Genomic DNA, 23,427 nt, shown 5'->3' with positions numbered 1-23,427 from the left:
CCCCCCCCCCCCCCACCAAAAAACAGCCCCCTCGGGTGCAACCCCAGCCCTCCTTTCCCATGAAGGCAAATTCCATCACAACTTTGATAAATTTAAAAGGCAATATCGTGTAGGGAAACTCCTACTAATAGGGACCTACTTTCCCTAGTTCTTTTGGCCCTCTGTTGATTCTAGTTTGCAGCTACCTATATATCTCTGCGAGGTGTTAGCTTTACATTCTCATCCATTCTTCGCCTTACGCATTTAATCTACTTATATAAACCCCCTCAAACCAGTACTATTTCCCTTGTCTAAAACTTGCTAGTGTATAATGAGCAAAGGAAGGATTACTACTAAAAGCACAAGCAATCCAAATGAAGAAGAAGGATCATCAATTGACCTAAGAAGAGGGCCATGGACTCTGGAGGAGGATAACCTTCTTATCCATTACATAACATGCAATGGTGAAGGTCGATGGAATTCACTAGCTAAATGTGCAGGTAAAATGTTATTCCCAAAATTAAGGGGGAAACAAAAAGAGAAGAAAGTCCTCGAATATTGCATTCCCTTTTATTGGATCCTTACACTGTTGCTGCCACCTCTTACCTTGTTTGTTTTTCTTTTCAATAAACTTCCATAGGGTTGAAAAGAACAGGGAAAAGTTGCAGATTGAGGTGGTTAAATTACTTAAAACCAGACATTAAGCGTGGAAATCTCACCCCGCAGGAACAACTTCTGATACTAGAACTCCATTCCAAGTGGGGAAACAGGTCAAAATCTTGACTTGCAATTCCTATTAAGCTTAAGCATTATTTTCTTGAATTACTGTTCCTGTTGTGCTTAAGCATTATTTTTAGTACTTCGCTAGTGCTTTTTCCAGGTGCATGTGCTTAAAAATTTGTGCATTTTTGCTCTCCAGGTGGTCAAAAATTGCACAGCACCTGCCGGGAAGAACAGATAATGAAATCAAGAACTATTGGAGAACAAGGGTGCAGAAGCAGGCACGACAACTAAACGTTGACTCTAACAGCAAGAAATTTCTGGAAGCGATCAAGTGTTTTTGGATGCCAAGATTGCTTGAAAAGATGGAGCAGAGTTCATCACTCTCCTCCTCATCATCCATTTCTTCCATTTCTACCCTAGACAATCATAATTCCGCCTCTCCTTCTTTAGCAACTAATAAAACCCCTTTGGCATCATCATCTCCATTGGCGGACTCGAAAAAATGTTCATCAGATTCTGTGAGAATAATGCTGCTGCAGCAGCCAGCTGCTCAGAGTCAGGAAAATCCCAATAGCAGTCCTGTTCAAACCTATGGCAAGAACAACTCTGCATGCAACAATTCAATTGAGGAGGATAGTTGTTACCATGTGGACATGACTAGCTATCCTGATGGAGAGGTTTTCAGCCATCACCAACCTCCTGAGATGTCAGCCGAAGCAATGGAATCTCCGGACATGAATTTCTCAGAATGTCAGATTTCAGAAGCTGATAATTGGTTTAATGATGACATGTCAGCAGGTGCTTTTTGGAACACGGATGAACTGTGGCATTTCAGAAAGCCGGAGGTGGGCATCTAGATAATTACTAGATTACAGATTCTAGAGTTTTGAGTGGCATTATTGTTCATTAGCTGCTCTAGTTAGCCTGGCCAAAAAAAAAAAAACTGCTCTAGTTAGAGGGCCAAACTACTGTTCATTTATGTTCAAGATCAGGGACTTAATCTGTATTGGCCTGACTTTTTGTCCATATGTTATCATCCAAATATACAAGGAAAGCTTTCTAGGTAGCTAATTAAAGGTCTAAAAGTTCCAATTTATCTTTCTTTCTAGCCAGCGAGACCTTAGGAAAAAGTGTTCAGCTACTGTGGTTAGGGTTGGCCTAGTCTTCAATTTCAGTCTATCATATTAAATGGGATTCATTATTGTCTGCTAACTGAATTCTCTATAACAGAGAAAAATCAATGGTATGGTCAATTCAATGAACTAGATATCTATCCAAAAAGTATGAAAGTGACATGAAAACATATCCTGGTAATCAATTGTCCACACTCCACTCATCTGTGCCCAAAGGACAAAGCTTTAACGATTCCTCGTCACATAAAAAGATCAGAACAGAGAACTACAAATGCAGGGCCCTCCTCAATTGTCCTTATTGCTCAGTAAGGTGGTGAGTTGATCACCACAATTAATTTTTTAAACATTATCAAGAAAGCTTGGAATGAGCAGAAACAAAGTTGGATCATTATTACTATCTGCAATTTATGATCATTCCACATTGAGCAATTAGCACCGCGTGTTTTCCATTACTTTAATTCATCTATTACACTTTCTTGATTCTTTTTCGTACCGGGAACCTGCATCTTTTAAAAGCTGCAAGCTCATGATATCAAGACTTGCAAATCACCGTGTTGGGTAATTCAATCACGTGAGAGTTCAATTGTACAAGTAATTGTGCTGCTAATACTTGAAGATGGTACAGATCCCCAACTAAAATGGAAGGATGCATTTGACTGTAGATGACTAGAGGAAATATGATAAGCCTTCTCCTTTCCTCTCCTTTTCATGATAGGGATTTGCAACATCTAAACCATTAACACCTCAACTGGGGTAGTCATATCCAATTAACATTCTCAAAAGTGGGGACTTCCCTTTCTGAGGAAACTGTACAGGACCTCGGGAAGTCTTTCATTTTATCTTAACTCTGATTCGTAAACACAAATCTCTCTTTTGGCCTTGTTCGTTTCTCATAGCTAAAATCACCTTTTCTGTAGTACCTTGGAGATAAAAAGGGTATGGATCTTTAAATTATTAGAGGCAGACGAAAACCCTGTGGGGGTAATTTAGTGTTTCTTATGTGTACTTTCCACCTATAATATGAAGGTTGCCCTTCTCGATTTTGTAAAAGTTGCCTTGCTTGAATTGTCATTTTTCTTAAAAAAAATTTTCTTTTTTTCTTTTTTCTTTCTCAAACACTTTTTTATCTTATGTACATCAAATTGTTACAAAAAATATATATTTTTTTTAATAAAAATTTCAGAAAATCACAATCCAAACATGCTCAACTTTGTAATTGGCCCAATAATTGAGTCAAACAGCACAGACACAGCATGAAGTTTTTTTACGTTATTGCTCTCCTTGCTTGATTACTTTGTATGTGTTTATCATAATTGTTACTTAAGATTGAATCGGTTTTGTTAACTTAACAACTAATAAAGCAATCTTTTGATTAGTCATTTCAATCTTGACTTGATATTTAAAGTATCTTAATTTATTTAGTTATTTTAGTCCTGATGGCCATCCGCTCAGTACTTGGGGATGGGCTTATTGCGATTACCTTGGAAGATTTTTAAATTTGGCTAATAATTTTAAAATAACACACTATAACACCTACAAGGAGTTTCCTTTAAAGAGATAAGAAGAGCCCATACATATCATCCCTAAGTCAATTCATCACAATCTTGAGAAAGAATTTCACTAATGGCTTGATTTACGGGGCAATGTTCAAGGTGCCACAAGAAATGATGCGATCTTTTGCAGGAAAAGAACGGAATTTGTTAAAAGCTTTACATGAGTGTGAATGGGGTGACCCGAACAACACGAGTCATGCTATCGATAGTGACTAAGTGGTGAAGTTTGATTGATTTTTTTTTTTTTAAAAAAAAATCAGCAACTAGATCTGTAAACGAGCCGAATCGAACCGAGTATCTCATATTTGAACTCTATTTATTAAGCGATTCGAACAACGTTCGTGTTCGTTCGTTAATTTTCGAACTCCAAATCTATGTTCGTGTTCGGCTCATTAAACAAAGTTCATATTCGAATTCGAGTTTGTGTTCGGCTTGTTTAACATAAACGAGCCGTTGGCGAACATGCTCGAAATGCTCGAATCCAAATTATTTTAAACCTTAAATATGACATACAAATCATTAATCGTTCTCAAAAACAATTAAAGTACTAAGTGACTAAATTCTATTATTCATTAACTATATAACTAACATTAACATAAAAATAACAAATAAAACAAAGCAATTTGCCCTCCAAATATAAAAGTCCAGCCATAAAATTAACCCTAAAATTTGTCAAATGATAATTATGTTCATGTTCGCGAACGTTCGTTAAAACTCACGAATATGCTCGTGTTCGTGAAAGTTCATTAAAACTTGCGAACATGCTCGTATTTGTTCGATTATTAATCGAACAAAAAAATCGTTTGAACTCGGTTCGTTTAAAATTTCGAACGAACCTTTCACAAACACGAATGAGAACTGAGCTACCGAACACTCGATTCATTTAACAGCTCTATCAGCAACATATAAACTACTCTTAAGCTAAATATATATTGGGGATTTAAGTAAATTTGTGTTACGGAAAGGTCCAAATGAGTCAAGAGGGATTAGAAGGATTCGAACCCGTAATCTGTCACCAAGACTGCATCTTATACATTGACTAGTCGACGACTCTCGCAGAGCAGATCTGTTAGTCTGATCGGATGTTTAGCTTCGTTGAAATTGCACCAAATTTTATTTGACTCAACCAGCATCACAAACGAGAGATTTACTGTATCTTTCCTTATTCATCACGCCTTATTTGTCTTCAACTTCGCCGCCCATTTAATAAAAGTTTTGTGACCATTATTCGTGTGCTGATGAAACTCCTGATAAGGACATAGGTACGCACCATCACTTTTGGTTGCTCGTGCAAGGCCTCATTTTCACTGATGGGGTTCACCTTCATGGAAAAAACGAGTGGTGGTTGGAGGTTGAAGGGGTGCTGTTGGTCCAAGACCGATCAGCTAAGCAAAGAAACATCCAAATTTTCTTCAAGTCTGAGAGAAAATTATTTGCATTTAGCTAGTTAAGTTAAGGATCATTCATTACATTCAACAAAAAGTTGTGATAAGAGAGACTGTAGGTTGTTCTATCCTCTTATAAGGAGAATTGCTATTACCCGATCCCTTATGTTTTTTGGTAAGTAGGCTTCCTTATCTAGTAATGTCTTCTGATTTAGTCTCTAATCTTCATAACAAAAGACCAAATGTGCCAACTTTTTGTTGCAAAACCGAGTTTTGGTGTGGACTGTGGATATTGACGTGGAAATCACAGCAGAACAGCCACAGCTATTGAAGAATTTAATTGGAGTTAGACATTTAAGGGGTTTCTACCCCAAGACTGGTTCCAATTTAAAGATGGCCTTTGGAGGACGGATTAGTCACATGAACTGCAGGTAGGTAAACCGTTGTTCAAACTATTGAAAATTTGGCTAATTTGTCACTTTATCTCAAAAGTTTTAAAGATTTGATACCATAGTTATCGAGGCAGGATAATTTAGTTGCTTAACTTATAAAGATTGGGCCAATGTAGTCCTTTTGCTGAAAAATTAAGAATTGCTGGTGAAATTGAGAGAGCTTTTGACAAATTTCATGCTATGGGTTTGGACGAAGAATACTACAAAATTTTTCATTAAATCCTGAATACTACTTTATAAATATCCTTAAGCTCGCCTCAAACAATCTTAATGAAGAATAGTAATTTTGTGTTTGCAAGAAAAAAAAAATTCAAGCATTTTGCTCATTTTTAGTTAAAACATTGTGAAAAAAAAGGATCAAACGAGCTCGAAAAATTCTCGACTTTGCAAAAAAATTTCAAACAAAAATCATAGAATGAGTTTAGGCATTTCAAACATACTCCCAGCTTGTTCATCAAAAAAAGGAGAAAAACAAGTATTGATTTTAAATTTTGGGTTCATTTGAAGAGTTCTATAAATTAATTTGGCTCTTTAACATTTCCATTTTTTTCCTAAATAGTTGGCACAAAAATTAAGGCAGCTTTTTTGGTGTAATTTCATCTTGAGATCGTATTAATATTAACTTGTTTGACTAGTTTATGATTCGACGCATGCAATAATTTAGTGTAGTGCATAAAAAAAAGATTCTGATTTTACTCGGGTGCAACTGACATGAGGCTAAAATTTTAAAAATTTTATTTACGTTACGAACAAAAAAAAAAGTTACAATAATTATAATTACGGGAAAAGCACAAAAGAATAACAAAATTGGCAAACTAATACATTCCGGATGCAACTCAACCTGAATAAAGACATCAAAAATTGTCTGCCATGTTAACAAGGGGACCACATTGGTAAAGAGTTTAAGATAAAAGAATCAAATTGATCAATTTCTCAATAACTTACTAAACTTAAACACTATGCACGTGCAAGTGTGACTACTCCATTGACTTCCCTCGACATTCTCTTAAAACTTTTATAACTTGACAAATAAAGGTCATTTTTTAGGATAATTTTTTATACATGGTCAGCGTATATACGAGCGAGCGTAGATGTATGTTACGTAATTCAATTTCAAATTTAAAATTTATTTTTTATATAGGTCGCATATATCTACCCCTGTTAGTATAAAAAATTTACTACACTGAAAGTGAACAAAAACATCCGTTGGCGTTTAATAATAGATAAGCTGCTCAATTGGCCAAATCCTCAAGAATAAAGGACCAGCATGGTACATCCTTACTAGAATTACAAAGGCAAAGGCTAGTATAAATGGTAAAGTCATACCTTATTCTTTTTCATTTTACTACATCACAAGCATTAATCTTTTCTACAATATATTATACTAGCAGTGTGAATACAAAATACGTGCAAAATTTGAATTTAACTTGAAATCATGCACATGTAGCATATATCTAGCCCGCTAATGCTATTGTACAAAAATTTTACCACACTATATAAGTAGTCATACCTTCTATAGATAAAATTTTGATCAATGAGATTACGGTATCATCGTCATAAGTTATTTTAACGTGATTTTTGAGCTTGGTCGTAGTAGTCACATCAACCTCAACTATCACTATGCGCTTATGAAAGTCTGATCTTCTACTATGTGACCAACGACGCTAAGATTTCATGTGGAGATGAAATTCTAAAAAGTTAAAGCGAAGCTTACCTTCAGATACTTCCCCCATTTACGGATTTTGATCAATAATGCATCCTTTTCGCTGCCATGAGATGTCACACTCGCACATTAACGTGAGATGACTAAACTCTCAACCACAATAATGTATACAATTCCACACAAGGGGGATTGTATCCTTACTGGCGACTCTCTTTACTTTCCTTGTGCCACCGCGGCTCCTATCATCTTCTCTCCTACTCGTGTTTGTCATGAGATACTTGTAGATAAACGTTATATGAACTCCGTAACCTTTTCGTGGTGGTCGGTCCCTTGAAATGAAACAACCTTAACCCCCCACAAAGAGGTTGAGATTAGATCAGCTTATTCCAGTATGCCGGGGGTTTTTCTCTACTTGATCATTATTTGCTATTAGGGGCAGGGAACGAGGCTATTTAGACGGGACTCGGGGCACGGACGGTTCCTGCCAATTTTGGTCATTATCAACTGCGCGTAACTTTCTTTGTACATCGTGTAACTTTTTTTTTACAGGATGTATTTTCACAACAGATAGTGATAGGTCCCACACTTGATGCGGAAATCGAGTTAGATGGTGTAATCTTAGCCGCACAAAATTTTGAGGGCAAATCTTGGCCCTTAACCGTACAGGGACTGTCATACTGATGACAGTCCCTGCCCCAAATCCATTTAGACGGGGGCCATAGTCTATATCATGTTGCCGTGGTGCAGGTGGATCCACTCTTCTAACTTTATAGGAGGCATGCACACAGACGCATAATATGCAGGGCATAATTTGCTAGAATTGGCGTATGTATTTTTTGTTTTTTCGTTTTTTTTTTCCCACACCTTTAGATGGCACTAACAGGTCCTTCGCCGCTTCATTTTAGAGAAAGACCATTGGAAGTAAGATCTAAGGACATCTTTCATGTCATCCTAGTACCAAGCACCAATAAATAAAAATAGCCTCGTGCTATTGAAGCAGGTTTGGTGAGTCAACTTCAGGTCTTCAACCTTCATAAACCGTAACCAAAAAGCCCGCATGGAACATGTACCAGACATCTACCAGTTAATAGCAATACTTAAAATGAACTTCAACCTTCATCGACCGTAACCAAAAAGCCCGCATGGAAACATGTACCAGACATTTACCAGTTAATAGCAATACTTAAAATGAACTACTAGAAGACGAACAATTGGTATCTGGTTATCATTAAAACAAGAAGCACGTTTCTTCACTCTCTAAGAAGATTTTGGCCCATGCGATAAGATGCCAAAATTTAGACATTCAAGATTGCATGTCCTTTGAAAATTTATTGTCCTTCTTGCTAAGGCTACAGAATGTACAAGATCGTCTGGAGTTACGCCTTAGTGAACAAAATGACGCACTCTTTTTCACATACTACAGCATATCCATAAATATGGGGAGCACATCAAGCGACAATCCATGCAGCCACCTACTTCCCCCCCTTACTATAGCTATCTCGCAACGTGACCGTCCGATTAAATATGATCTTTTCAGAAGTAGAGTCCTGATCAACCACGAAGTAGCCTGGAAAAATACATTAAACAAAAAATATTAAACTCTATCAAATTTAAAGACACAGAAAAGAGGAAGGTGCTATTAGTGACTTGATACATCAAACAAGTTATGGTACGCCTCCTGAAAACTTAAAAAACGACTCAGCAAACAGAAACATAAATCCTAAGCAAGCTCTTTAATGCCAACTGAATTACAACAAAATATTTAGCTGCTTAATAGTCCTCCAAAACCCCACTGTTTAAATCTACCTTTCTAAAATCCCTTCTGTGGATGAATAACATTTGTGTTTCATGTGCTTTGGATAAACTATCATTGAACACTATCGGTATAAAAATAACAGTAAACCCTATAATTAATATTATATGGAGTTTGACTTTTCCTCATCATGGTCTTCAAAATGTTGTATTTCTTTTAGGGGAGAGTTTGACTTTTCCTCATCAAATGTTGTATTTCTTTTAGGGGAGAACTGATCACAGGATTATCCCCAACAATCATGCATGCTGATGTCCAGTCAACACCAATCAAACTGGTAGTAGGCACAATAATCCATCCACTCTCTCCAGCACCATCAAGTATTCCTCTTCCCACCCTCTAAACCCAAAACTTAAGACCCATCCATCACAAACAACTTTCACTGTGCTTCTCCCTAGCCCCAGATCAATCCCAAAATCTTAGCCGGACCAAGTAAAGCAACAGAAATACCACGGTAACAAATCCATCAAAACGTATAATGGAGCTAACAGAGGTGGTATTCCTAACAATAACAGTGCATTCAATTAGATGATAAACAATTGAAAGGGCATGATATTAGCTTATGAAAATGAGATGTTGAGGTAGTTTGGCTAAATCCCCACACCTACTGGTAATAGATCATCTGTTAATCATAATCATGGCTACTATTGAAAAGGCCACTGCATACCAACTGCAAAAAAGCATGCATGCAAGAACTGGAACTCACCAAGCCGTTCAAACTGAAATTTATCCCCAACAGCAGCATTTTGGAGTGCACTTACAGCATATGCATCTGGTATCACTATTCTAGACTGAGGGTTCAAATCACCAAGCCAATCATCCAGTTCAGCAGGATTCTAACAGCATCAACAATAGCGCTCATTGTCATTATAGCAAGAACAAAATCACGAGAAGACCACCATAATTAGACAAAATAGAGAGTACCTCAGATAGAAATAGTTTATCAAACAATCTGACTTCCACCTTGAGTGGGTCAACTCCTGGTGTAGATTCTGCTACCCAGTGAAGAACCCCCTGCAGAGCAGGAACTTAAAATGTCAGATAAATAGGTTTTGTTATATAGACAAAAACAACAATTGGTCACACAAATGTCCTCAAGAACACCTTTGGCTTGGTCTTTTTGCTAGGATCATATTCAGCCCGGATCTCAAGAACTGACTCCTTGTCATCAACAAGTATTACTTCAGTACACTTAATAGGAAATGCATACCTGCAGGAAAATAGTAAAAAATCAATAAACTTCTACATGCTGAATGTCCGCTTCACACGAACATTAATCAAAAACATCAGTCAGAAACCCAGCAAAAAACAAAGAACCTTAGTAGGACAGATTTGCCAGGAGCCAGCCCATAATAATCTTTGGAATCTTTCATACGAAAATCTGAACGTTCAATATATACAACTTTGGAGAAAGGAACCTGCAAGCAGAGTAAAAAAGTATTTAAAAAAAAAGCAACAATTCGATCTGGAATTGGCAAGTGATACAGATATCAAAAAATAGCAGTCAGGAAGAACCCCATTAATTCAGTTAAAAATCAAAACAATAGCAGTCACGAAGAACCCCAGTCATTCAGGCAAACTGAAAATGATTACGTACCTTATACATTGAAGATGCATCATCCGCATCTGGCCACTTCTTTGCATCAAGATCCATCACTGAACCAGCTTCCAAGTTTGTAATGACAACCTTGAATATAAGAAATCTCAAACCAAATATTAGCACAAACTTTCAATTATGCACCAACTGATATGTCAAGTGGTTGTCACTATTCAGTGACTAAAAGCGGAATGGAATACATGAAAGGTACCTTAAGTGGATTTAGCACCACCATGGCCCGTGCTGCTGTTTTATTTAATTCTTCCCGTATATGGTACTCAAGGCGGTCCAAACGTATGAGACTAGAGTCACTGAAAGACGGTATGAATATAGTTAGTCCAACTGCTTGAATGCAAAAAGAAAATGACGTGTCAACTCAGTGCCTGCATAAAGTAACAAGTGCAACTCGACCTTCGAGTAATACCAATCCCTCGAACAAAAGCATTAATAGCCGTTGGAGTGACCCCTCTACGCCGTAAACCAGCTAGCGTCATCAGCCGAGGATCATCCCAACCATCAACCCATTTGTCTGTCACAAGACGATTTAACTGCAAGAGCGCACAATGATCAAGAATGCAAACTAGCATGCACCTCTTTTTGAGGTTCAAATTACCAAGCCTGGTTAATTTTCTGGCTTGTTAAAGAGGAGACCACGAAAAACTGCAGTAATCTATGCCAGAATAGGAACCTTAAGCTCACCTTGCGTTTAGACATAACTGTGTTGGTCAAATTCAGCCGTGAATACTCCCAGACATAAGGGAGGTAAAGACCCAGTGCATCAAGCAACCAATAGTATGATGCACGGCGTGTCTCAAATTCAAGTGAGCAAAGCTGCAGAAGATAGCACATCACATTCTCTAAATTTGACATGCATAAAGGGGAATATGCAAGAGTTTGAGCTATCACAGCATAAAGATAGAATTCCACGCAATTTGCGGCAAAAAATAGGAAAGCAGTACCAGTGAGGAATGTCTATCTCAATATCACCTTCCTTTTAATTACAAGTCAAATGTAAATTCCACAAACGAGAGTATATCTTCGTATCTTCCAGCATGAAGAAGCGGAAGGGGAGGGGAAAGGAGGAGGAGGAGGAGACAGAGAGAGTGTGGCAACTTTGCTTATCCAAAAAGTATTAGAAGATAGTACAGAATCATAAAGGCATATGTGTCTGAAGAAAAGACCATTTGCACTAGGTTTAAAAGACATGACCATTTTGCAATAGGTGACCTTCACAAGTTGTATGAGACTCGAATTTCAAGAGAACATACTTGACTAATGTAGTATCCATCACATTAAACTTGTTCACAGCAGTTCAATTTTAGATGCATAACCGTACTATTTTCCAGATAGCTGGATTGCAAGCTGTTCATATGATGTTCTGAACTTGTGAAATTGACAAATCTCATTAGATGAAAGTAGTTAAAATGAAAGCAAAAGCAATTTAAGTATTTCTTTATGCTTCAACAAACGGAAAAAAAAAATGAAGGACCAACAGTCAAGGCAATCTGAATCACTATCCTCTTAAATTAATCCAACCCCAAAACTAAGTGAACAGAAATTTTAAATACATCATTATAAGAAACTGTGGAGAGATGTGACTACAATAAGCAGTAGTCCTTCAAGGCCAATGAGTAGAAGCTTGTATGAGTCAGAGCAAAACACAAAAAGAGATAAACAGTAAAGGTAAGTGTCTCACCGAGTGAGTAATATTTTCAAGAGAATCTACAATGCAATGTGCATAATCATAGCTAGGGTAAATGCACCACTTGTCTCCGGCATGCGGATGAGGAGTGAACTGGAAAAGAGAAAGTAAAACCAGTTACAACAAAATGGCTTGTTACACTCCCAAATAGCAAGAAACATCCAAAGTTCAATTAGCAGCTCAGGACTATCCCAAAAGGAAAACAAACTTAACTTTCCAACTTCAGGAAACCAGCACAAGCAGAGACACTTGCCTTGATACGATAAGCAATGAGATCATACATATTGAAGTTATCACTCTGCATATCCTGTTTCATTCTTAATGTAGCTTTGCCTTCCTCGATCATCCCTCTCTTCATTTCATCAAACAATCTGAGTGATTCTTCAATAGGTCTATCTCTCCAAGGGCTGTTCATCTTCTTCTCCCTGTACTCCTTTATTTCTTCAGGTGTCTTGACAAATATGGCAGAAAAATATCATTTCCCAAACAATGCCAAAGCATGACGAAAAAAACTCAGTTCCCACTGGAACGTTGCTAAAGATTATACTTAATACAAAATTCAGGCTGGGTAACTGAGGAAAGATGAAGCAGATTGAGGATGAAAAATATATTCTTCAACAGCTTCACATGTCTATTTCAGTCTGACCAACCTGGTGATCAACATAAGCATGACCTCTTCTTATCAGCTCCACTGCTAATTCATACAACTCTTGGAAATAATCACTCGTGTAGGTGATCTGCATAAGGCTATCATATTGTAAACACTGAAACAAAAAGAAAGATTAATCAGACTTCACTGCAGTATTACCTTAAAAGGTTCCCATCCCATCCATCCAACAATTTCTTCAATATGATTGATATATTCTTTCTTTTCAGCTTCTGGGTTGGTATCATCATACCTGTAAGCCATTAAGGAAAATGACAACAGAACAAAGAATAATTACTTACTTCCTGTTTCCATTGACAATAAAATTCAAAAAAATGTTGTCAATTAAAAAAAAAAAAAAGCTTTTGAACCCCTGAGGGAGAAAAGAATAAGGTTTTGTAGCATGAGTGACCAGCCCATCTTTTGTTGTAGCTTGACACTTTATGCTGAGTTTTTCCAAAGCCTCAACAAATCCAATTACAATGAACAAGTTTTATTCATTCAGATGTCCATTTTCACCATTTTACTCTTTTTGAGGCCACCCATTTCATTGGAAACATCAGCCTCCATGTATGCCCAATCACAATGATCATAAGCAGATGCAAACTTTTTTTTTGACAAATCAAATTGTGCATTTTACTACACAAACAGAACACCAAATGCAAAAGCAAAACTATCATGATTACTCTATTTTGAGTTTAAAAAATTTATCAGCAAAAAAAGCATTTAAAAAATATGATGAAAGAAAACTTCAAAATATGATCAAGCTGCTAAAGAGAACAATTCCCACCTCAGATAGCAGGATCCACCTCTCTCCTTTGCCAGGCCAAAGTCCACAAACATAGCCTGCACGGTTCATTAAAAGAGTGAAGACGTTAAAATACAAATCACTGATTCAATATAACATATCTACAGCAATCATAGAAACTTGACTACCTTGGCATGACCAATGTGTAAATATCCATTAGGTTCTGGTGGGAAACGAGTCCAAACTTTTCCTCCTGTAGTCTTCAAATGCTTATCAAGTATTTCCTTCGAATTGCAAGGTCTGAGAACCCGTCCATCACTGAAATATATTTCCGTATGCACCTGCATGTCGAAAAAAACTACAATTCAGCGATTGTCTAATATTCTTCAACATAGCAGTAGCCAGCAGATTGAGCGACAACATGGAAACAGTTACCATATCATGTTTATGCAATTGAAAACAAACACCATGCCGTTAAGACAGAAAGCCATAAGTCCATATACACTGGACTAATGTATAGAAGTTCTAAAGCAGCTCAATACAAAAGTTTTCCATATATTGCTACATGAAAGTAATTATATTAAAATAGAGACCAAAAACTTTATAAGAATATTAAAATAGAGAGAAAAAACTTTATAAGAATCCAATGGGACATTGAAGTTAAAACACCATCATCATGCCCAGAAACCAAAGAATTTCCTGTTTTATGGTATCAGATGTGAATTTGAACTTGCCTCTATTTTTCAAATACAAGTCAGTATATAAAGCTCAGAATGCGGTAAAATAAGACACTGTTAAAACACCTTCAAGTTTTCTTCTGGTGAAGGGAATATTGCATATGGATTAACTTCTTCATCAGATGGTTTCAATGGAGGTGTCTCTTCAGCAGAAACTTTATCCTGCATAACACCAAATTAATAAATTAGAGACAACTTTTAACTAATATACTACTGAATTTAAGGCAGAATAATTGTGCCCCCCTCCACCTTGACAGGCTTCTCTTTCTTCTTTTTTATAGGTTTCTCATCATCTGCAGCAGTTCTTGCACCCAGTAGCTCAACTAATTTTGCATCCACGAGTTGCTGATCGTACAAGTGAAGAGGTTAGCAACAAGAAGAAGAACGAAAACATTTCTTAATCTGTTTTCAAGACCAATCAATCCTTCTTCCATGTTCATTTTCTTTCAGAAAGCTCCAAGTCTGGGAATGTTACTTTCAATACCTTGACTATCTTAGGATCTGCCCATGGCTGCTTCTTTCGAATATGACCAAAAAGTTCACCAACTACAAAAGGCATAGTTCATATGAAGATGTTAACAAAAACAAATGAGGAAACGAAATTACAAGCTAGGTAAATAAAAATAAAATCATGTCAGGGAATTTAGACTATTAATTTAAGCACAATGAAAATCTCAACCTATTTCCAGGTATGGAATGCAAAGTTGTACGCTATGATTGATGTGAAGAAAGCTGAATGTATGTCTGCCTAAGGCATAAAGTGCATTCACCAGTATCTACATTTTTCCTTCTTTTTTTATAATTATATAATTTGAGTTCAGTGAAAGACTGCATAGAAGTGGTAAACCAGTAGCTTTATTACACCTGTATCTGTAAGCTCCTGCTAAAATACACAAAACAACCTACACAAATGACGATGGAATTTTTAACCAACACAAAAAAGACAATAAGCTGGCGCTTTCCATTTTCCAAAGCAATTTTTCTCCCATCCAGACCCTGAAATTTCTGTCTCCACAAAGCATACACTACAAAACATTTTCCACTCTGAATGCTCCCCTTGAATGCTACGGTATGAGCATATTACCAAAAATTAATCCTCAATACTAAAACCTGTAGTTGCACTGCCAATGAATGTCTGATATATTGACAAATTACACAAACTCGTCATTGATGAATAGTCTTTTTCATTTCCCCAAAACTAGGCCCTCCATCAAAACTCCAAAGTTTTGGCCAATACAGCTTACCAAAAACAGTTCAAATTTCCCTCCGCAGCACCTGATGTCCAAAAACAAAGATTTTTGCTATGCCAGGTACCATAAAATATAGTGGTACTAAATTTTCTTCTGAGGTATGACACCCACAATGTTTAGGACACTAGATACAATGGCAGAAAAACAATTTTCCACCATGAGCATATTGAGTCTAAAGGAACCCAAAAAGATTTTTAAAAAAATGAAGATAAACAAACCATTTGTGCGATAGCGTTGCTCCAAAATCATAGACTTCTTCTCTTCAAAGACTTCGTTAACAGCAAGATTTATATCTTCTGCAGAGACCTCCACTCCTGTTTATGCACACAGTCAGCCTCAAATAGTTCCAAAAGAAATACATATCATGACTAGTCTAAGCTAACCGACCATTGAGGCAGATTATTTAGGTTCTACGGAAACCAAAGCTAAACCAATGCATAATGTTTGAAGTTGAATATTATATTTATTAACCTGCAGATTTATCATGTACATGAAATTAAATATGCATAACATCCCTCCCTGGCAACAAAAAAAGCCTACACCACTAAATTTACAAGAATTAAATACCCATATAGAAATCATGGAGCAATAGGCAGGATGTGCTTTTTCTATGAGACACAATGATCCTGTTAGCATTCTATGTTTTGAGTTATTGTTAATTTTCTTGCTCCCCAACAAATAAATACTGTTTTTAGACGTTAATTATTTACACCTTGCTGTTATTAAGTTGAATCTCCAAAGAAAAAAGTTCATGGAATTAATATCAACAACTAATGTGCCTAGTGTTAAATTGTCACACCAATGCAAGTAGTTAAAGGATTGTTGCATTTGAGATTAACTAAAACAAACAGCACAGGCCAACATGCTCAACATAAAAGCTGTAGAGTCTGTATGCATGTGATAATACGGAATAAATGCAACATTAAACTAAGAAAGTTCAAAGAATGAATACTAATGCCATGGAATACAAGGAGGTGCAAAGAACAAGAAAATGACAAACCACAACCAGAACCAGCTAGGACTTCTAAACACTATTACATGAACAAATAATAGCCTTTGGTTTATACAGTGTCAAAGCAGTAATAGTAATCAATCTGGACGGAAATTAACGACATAAATTGTCTGATCATACCAACACCACAAGCGTCTTCGAACTCATTAGCCTTCAAGTTCTCACCAGCAATGGCAGCAAGGAATGCGAAGGCTGCCTCTAATTGAGCAGGAGTTTTAATCTGTCATACAGAATATGCACAATTCAGTAAATCAAAAGGCATCCAATCCAAACATCTCAGACATTTCTTCACTGTTTAAGGTATTTTATATAGAAACTTAAAAGACAACAACAGAAACCTAATGCCTTCTGAACAAGTCTTATATACAGATATTTTAGTTTATAAAAGAACTTTGAGAGAGACATGAGTTGCACAAAAAGATAAATTCATACAAATATTGAGCATAATAAAATTTTGTGGATTGATAGTGGAACAGAAATGTCTTAATTTCAGCAAACGAACTTGCCAAGTGCGCAGAAATTTCACTCAATTGAATGTTCTAGTTGCTCCTAATTAAGAATTAGAGAGGGGGGGGGAGACAGACCTTCGATGAAACAATATACTTGAGCAAAGTAGGTCGATGAACAAGAGCATTTGCAGGGAATTTGGTAGCAACCTGCAATAAAGATTTTACCATATTTAATAATTCGATCGAATACTATTTCCGACTAGGAAGAGAATAGAATTAAAAATAAGAAAAAAAGGAAAGAAAAGCTATTCAATCCTTTCGAAAAGAGATCATAGGGTACTTCTGGAACTTTTCATATAACAAAACTATTCAACAACATATTAGGTTTCCATAAAGCTTCAGATTGTAAATGAACAAAGTGAAACAAGCATGAATAGGAATTGGCTGGTGAGCATCAAATAATTATATCGCATTTGTCACTAAGCTGCATCTACCACATTGGTACACTTACCGTATAAAGAAGATTTCCAACAGTCCGATCACAGCCATCTGTTACTTCTGCCTGAAAAGTAAAATGATGAGGGAAGCTACACAGATCAGAGATGAAATCTAAGGTAATATTTATGCTCCAACCAAATAAACAAGTACATCATGCTATTCTAACAATTTAGCACAAGGCACACCCAAGTCTCATTGAGAAACCAGTCACATTATCACACCTTGCTTATTATCAAAGCTTACAGGTCCTACCTATTACAAGGAACTCGCTCCTTTTCTTTTCATCCCAGACAGTAAGCAGTAGCAAAATGAAACAACACATACTGTTCAATTTTTACTTCCTTTCTGCACACATAGCTACATGCATGCATAGATGGCAAATATACACATATAACTCCTCCAAATTTAATAGTCCACCTACGATACAAAAAAGTAAATTTAAAAGCTGTCTTTTAGAACAAAATTAGACCCTAACATTGCCTTCCTATCGAATTTTTTTTTTCCTTTTTTAATCTACCGCATAAACCTGAACTCCTGAAAAGCACAAATGTATCAAGCAATTGCTGATATTAGATCAACGAAACATTTCCTCGGGAAATCCTTTACCTAAGCTAGGAAATCCAAAATTTTCTTTCTTCCGACTTCTTTTATTAGCAGACCTTCTAACTCAACTCAACCTAGGCATGCCAAATTTGCCCCATGAATATATGCTCTACCATAAATGATTCCAACTGACACCTTCTTCTCCACCTTTCTGTTTTAATTCATTCACACAAAACAAAAATCCTAATTAACGAGCAAAAATCAACTCCCAACAAGGAAAAAGAGCTAGAGAGATCTAAAAATGATAAGTTAAAGCTGCATAAAAATCTGAATTCAGTAGCAATATCAACATGCAATGCGAATAAGAACACAAACGACGATTACTCAGCAGAAAAGACAATTGCGTGCGAGATTGAATTAACTTTTACCTCTTGAATGACGGCGAGGAGATTAGCGGTAACCTTATTATTAGCTATAGTATTCTTCGCCGTCTTTTCTTCCAATCCGATTTTCAGAAACATCTCCACCATCTCCGCCTTATCGCCGCCGCCACTATTGCTATCCTTGTCACTTTTCCCCACCATTTTTCCAAGTCTCTAAGCGTTTTTTTCCTTTTTTTTTCTCGCCCTTTTCTTACAGAATTTTGCGATCAGCCGGGAAGAAATGGAGCTCAATAAACCCTAGTGAAGGTGAGAAGGTTCTATTGAGGAAGAAAAACAGAGCATTAGGCAGCGTTTGGAGATGGAGATTCTTTTATTGGAAGATTCCTTCTTCTTTACTTGGTGAGGAGTTACTTGGTGAGGAGAGAAATTGCCATTGGCTTCTATAGTCACACTTGGAAAATGGAAGGTTCCTAAAATAGGTTTTTAGATATTTTGTTCCTTTCCAAGAAAAAAGTTTTAGATATTTTCATATCAAAAGATAAAAGATATATTTTTCCTTTTTAAATGGAAATTTTTGGGTAAAGGATGGCAAAATCAAAGCTTAAATTAAAGAAGTTTCAAATTATTTTTAAGTGTATGAAAGTTTTTAAAGAATTTTAGAAAATAAAATTTCTCATTTTAGTGATATATATATACACATACAATCTACATGAAAAATGTCCTAATTTACAAGTAGAATTTGAAGGTTTACTCTTTTAATATTATAGATTAATCTAACCTACAATGACAGTGTACAGTGTTAAATGAATGACATATATGTAAAATTTGAATTTAAAATTTAACTTTTGCACATATGTTATGGATGTAAAGGTAATGGTGTATACACTAGGGTTGTAATCGAGTCGAGTCGAACTCGAGTATCGCCATACTCGAGCTCAACTCGACATGTAAGAAGGGTGCTCGAGTTCGAGCGAATACTATTATTGGAGCTCGAGTTCGAACTCGATGCTTGCTCGCAGAACTCGAGCTCGACTCGTATGAGCTCGAGTCAATACGAGCTTTATTGAGCTCGATCGAGCTCGAGTTAGAAATTTTCATTTTCTTGATAATTTTTTGAGCGAAAAGACATTATTGCCCTTTAAAAATTTTTATATGACTTGAAACATTTCGTAAATTCAACAACTCTTTTGGGTATAAGGGTAATTTTATAATAATAATATATTAAATAATTAAAATTAAAAAACTCGATAAGACTTGACGAGCCTTCGAGCAATGCTTCTGGATGCTCGAACTCAACTCGTTTATCTTATCGAAGCGCTCGAGCTCGACTCAAACTCGGTCAACCCGAGTTCGAGTCAAACTTTTGACCGAACTCGCGAGCAGTTCGGTTCGATTACATCCCTAGTATACACTATCAGTGTATATAAAATTTATTATTTTACTATATAACCAAAGCTTAAAACATATTCTTTCAAATTCTATAATTACTTAAAAAAATTTTATCCAAAAGTGAGATCTTACTTGACTCTGATTTTTTTTTTCTCACACTTAATTCTTCTCCTTTTCATTTTGTGTTACTATCTAGTGTTTTCTTTTGGTTTTTTGACCATGGACTATTTCATTTTATTTGTTTCTGACGATTGACTATTGACTTTGCTTGGCCATTGATTCATAAATTTTGAAGATCTTTTGGGTCGTGGGCAACGCTAGGAATGGGCCAATGGGATTCCAGTAGACCACAGTTATAGATGTTAACGTGGCACCAATCCAGTGTGAGTTTAAAAAATTGTAAAGACATCCTTATAGTTTTTGAGAATTATATTACCATCCCCCTCATCTTCAAGCGATAAAAGTTCATGTATCATGTTCATTGGTCATTGTTCAACAATTAGGCCAAAAAATCTATCGCATAATCTCCTTGTTACAACGTTTATAGATATAACCTTAACAATTTACTTTTTACACATTGATAGTATAGTTATTTTTTTACACTAATAGGTTTGTATGTCACATGTGCATGATTTAAATTCGAATTCATCTCATGTGACATGATCTAAACATATTAGTATAAAAAAATTATACATTGGTAGTGTATAAAAAAGTTATCCTAATCTTAAAAGTACACATATTTCTTTTTATGTTAACATCACCATTAACATATGAGATAAATTTATACTAGAAACCTATAAAATCTGAAAAAAAAATAAAGATAAAATGTAAAACATCTATGTATGAACAGATACAACCAGACAAATATGTTATGTTATATGTTCACGTACATGGATTAAAGAATATGTATAGCATCAAAATTAGAGGTTATAGTCAATGACTAATTAACCTTCCCTATTCTTGCACTTTTAATTTGTGCTAAGCAATTGGACTTGGATTTGCAAAAAAGAAGTGAAAGATATCTTGAACCTTTGAAGGGATTATAAGAACTCAACATAGACAAACTTGTGTGCAAAAATTAATATTATTTTGGATAGTAACACTTGGCATTCATTAAAGTTTGATCTTAACTGATTTGAGTCAGTGTAATGTAGAGACAATTTTGCAAATTACTACAATAACTTCTTCCATCGAATTACAAAGTCCTGTATAGTATTACCTTAATTATTCCTAGTAGTATTGACGATCAAGTAAGTGATGGTCAGAAAGAGGGGTGTAGATTTATAGTTAGAACAACCCGTTTTGCTAAAAGAAAAGGCGAAAAAGTTCAGGGCATAATAGGTATTGTCTTTCCTATTCTTTTTGTTTCTCAACTCTAATTATTCATCCTTTTCCAGTGAATGCAATTATGTAGGTACGATGAAAAAGAATTTTCAGTTTTTACAAAATTGAAGGCACAATTATGCTTTTTGTCTACTGATGCTTAAGATGAACTTCAATTCATTCCTTCTTACCCGAAGGTCGAAGATTTTTTTTTTTTTTTTTGCACCAATGTAGATGAAAACTAAAGCCAATTGAACATTTTGTTAGAAGAATCATGCTTAATAAATTCCAACAATCTCTTCCAATTAATAAACAAAACCAATAATTACTTCTTTATCTTTGGAAATCCATATTTTACTTCTTTAGTGAACCTTAAATCTGGCCATGTAGGTTGTAGGTAAGATTAAGCTCTAAAACAACAAGAGCCAGAGAAATGGAAAAGGTTATAGTAGATTATTTTGAAATAAAATAATTAGAAATAGAGTTCAACATTATAAACTAGTAAGTAAATAGAAATGTCTTACCACATCACATTTCTGAGCTGCAAATTTGAATTATCCACCTAAGAAAATGATCACTAGAAGTAATGTGCCAACCAAATGTTACAGAAGTTTCTTCTCAAGAAAGCCAAATATCACAAGTTACTATTAATTTTTTAAGCAACTTTTATTCTGATGGATGGTTATGCATTTTGGACCTGTACATGCTTATACTAAATGTGAATACATAGTGGCAAATTTTGTTGGGTTGGAAGAAAAGAAATAGTAAACGATACACATGACTACAGAATGAATAAACAATCGATTTTGCATTCATGAGTACAAAGAATAAAGAACTCCAATTAGTTCATCCCAAATAAAGAGTTTCATTTGGATAGCCATCATTTGGCTCCAAATTATTTGCTTACATTATAAACACAATTTTCAACATATCTTTTTATCTTTCTAAGCACATTTTTATCTCACATATATCATATTACAAAAAGTGTTACAGTAATTATTTCAAATAATTTCCTATCCAAACACACTCATCTAATTTTTCAAGGAAAGTTCAAGTGCAAATAAAGTAGCCAAAATTGGATACCAAGTTTTGATGGCCATACATCATGCCCTTTGACTTTGTTATTGAGTCAAACAACAAAGTTTACCGTATTATTTTTTTAACAAAGTGTTACCGTATTGTTGTTATTATCTCTTCTATAATAAAACTCGAGGCATAGTATTGGTTTAATGTAAACTTTTACCATATTTAGTCTTACCAAATTTACTCCTATGTGATAAGATCAAATAATTTTATAACTTCCACAACTACCATTCAAGATGATAACTACCGTCACATTTTTTGTAAATCTACAATTAATTTGGGTGATAACTGCTACCATCGCTAAAACCATTTTCTACTCATCATAACACCCATAATAAACTACTCATCAAATCTATCCATAATAAACTCAAAATGATTTCAATAAATATAATAAAAAAATTTTACAAATATTTTTCCTATTAATTGCACACATATTAGTGTATGCCTTGCACACTATTATTATTATTATTATTATAGCCCTCTATTTAATGGAAATTGGAAAGATACCAGAGAGTCAAATATAAGTGTAAACTAAACTTCTTTATGTTAAATTGTAGATATAATTGAATTTCTGGAGACAAGAGTCCTCCTTTGTGTGTGTTGTGTGTGCATGTGTGTGTATGGTCTTTTTTTAAATTCTGGAAAGCTTCAGTGACGTTGGGGTCCAAAAATGAGGACTTTCACCCTATATCTTGATATGTAAGCGTTCAAACGGTAGTCGAAAAAAAAGAGTCATTGTGGTCAATGTTTTCAAAATGAACAACAACTCAAAAATTAATAAGAAAAAAAATGGAAGAAGATTGCTCCAACCAACACAATTTTCATGTAGAATCTAATTAATTTATCACTCATGCAAGCTAATTTTGACTTAAATGGATTCTAGTGGACAAGTTGAATTGACAATGATGGAAAGTGAACAAAAGAGAAAGGAAAGAAAGGGAGAGAAGAAACTAAAGTTGAAGAGAAAAATTCCTGAGAACAATAAGCATGAAAAGAAAAAAGAACAAGATCTAATAACCAAAGTGCAAAATGAATATGCAACAAAATTTAAGTATCATCTAAATAATTCTCAGATAAGTATCAATTTACGATTAACGTCTTGTTGTATCCATAAGAGAACTCTACTAAATATCATTCTACTCGTAATATATGAGCATTTCATGTGGATACTTTCAACTAGAGGTGTCAAAATGGGTGACTTGGGCGGATTTGGATTGGGTAAAATGGGTAATGGACTAATGGGTATAAGTGAGTCAACCCATTTATACCTATTTAATTAGATGGGTATAAATGGGTAAGTCAAAAAATGAATTGGGTAACCCAATTACCCATTTATAACCCATTTATTTTAATTTGTTGTAAATTCATT

At 35.3% G+C, this 23,427-nt stretch overlaps 2 protein-coding genes across 2 annotated transcripts; one reads left to right on the top strand and one right to left on the bottom strand.

Annotated features, from left to right (window-relative positions):
• Positions 1 to 206: 206 nt before the first annotated feature.
• On the top strand, positions 207 to 1,773 carry LOC113753995 (transcription factor MYB62). Its single transcript, XM_027298293.1, has 3 exons — positions 207 to 479; positions 620 to 749; positions 899 to 1,773. Exons 1-3 carry the CDS (start codon positions 311 to 313, stop codon positions 1,557 to 1,559), a joined length of 960 nt encoding a protein of 319 aa, XP_027154094.1. The 5' UTR covers positions 207 to 310; the 3' UTR covers positions 1,560 to 1,773.
• Positions 1,774 to 8,058: 6,285 nt separating this feature from the next.
• LOC113753124 (glutamine--tRNA ligase-like) lies at positions 8,059 to 18,683 on the bottom strand. The gene is made up of 23 exons (XM_027297221.1): positions 18,309 to 18,683; positions 17,351 to 17,401; positions 16,975 to 17,046; positions 16,511 to 16,610; positions 15,597 to 15,692; positions 14,613 to 14,674; positions 14,378 to 14,473; positions 14,195 to 14,290; positions 13,580 to 13,732; positions 13,434 to 13,489; positions 12,806 to 12,896; positions 12,648 to 12,734; positions 12,251 to 12,448; positions 11,992 to 12,090; positions 10,995 to 11,126; positions 10,707 to 10,843; positions 10,507 to 10,606; positions 10,296 to 10,385; positions 10,016 to 10,116; positions 9,803 to 9,908; positions 9,623 to 9,712; positions 9,405 to 9,534; positions 8,059 to 8,455 (listed from the first exon to the last, which is right to left on the bottom strand). The coding sequence occupies exons 1-23, from the start codon at positions 18,462 to 18,464 to the stop codon at positions 8,361 to 8,363; spliced, it is 2,394 nt and encodes a 797-aa protein (XP_027153022.1). The 5' UTR covers positions 18,465 to 18,683; the 3' UTR covers positions 8,059 to 8,360.
• Between the last annotated feature and the right edge of the window lie 4,744 nt (positions 18,684 to 23,427).

The sequence above is a fragment of the Coffea eugenioides genome, chromosome 11 (genome assembly GCF_003713205.1).
Source record: "Coffea eugenioides isolate CCC68of chromosome 11, Ceug_1.0, whole genome shotgun sequence".
NCBI lineage: Eukaryota > Viridiplantae > Streptophyta > Magnoliopsida > Gentianales > Rubiaceae > Coffea > Coffea eugenioides.
Note: the sequence above shows the minus strand (reverse complement) of the source record. Positions and strands in the feature narration are given on the sequence as shown.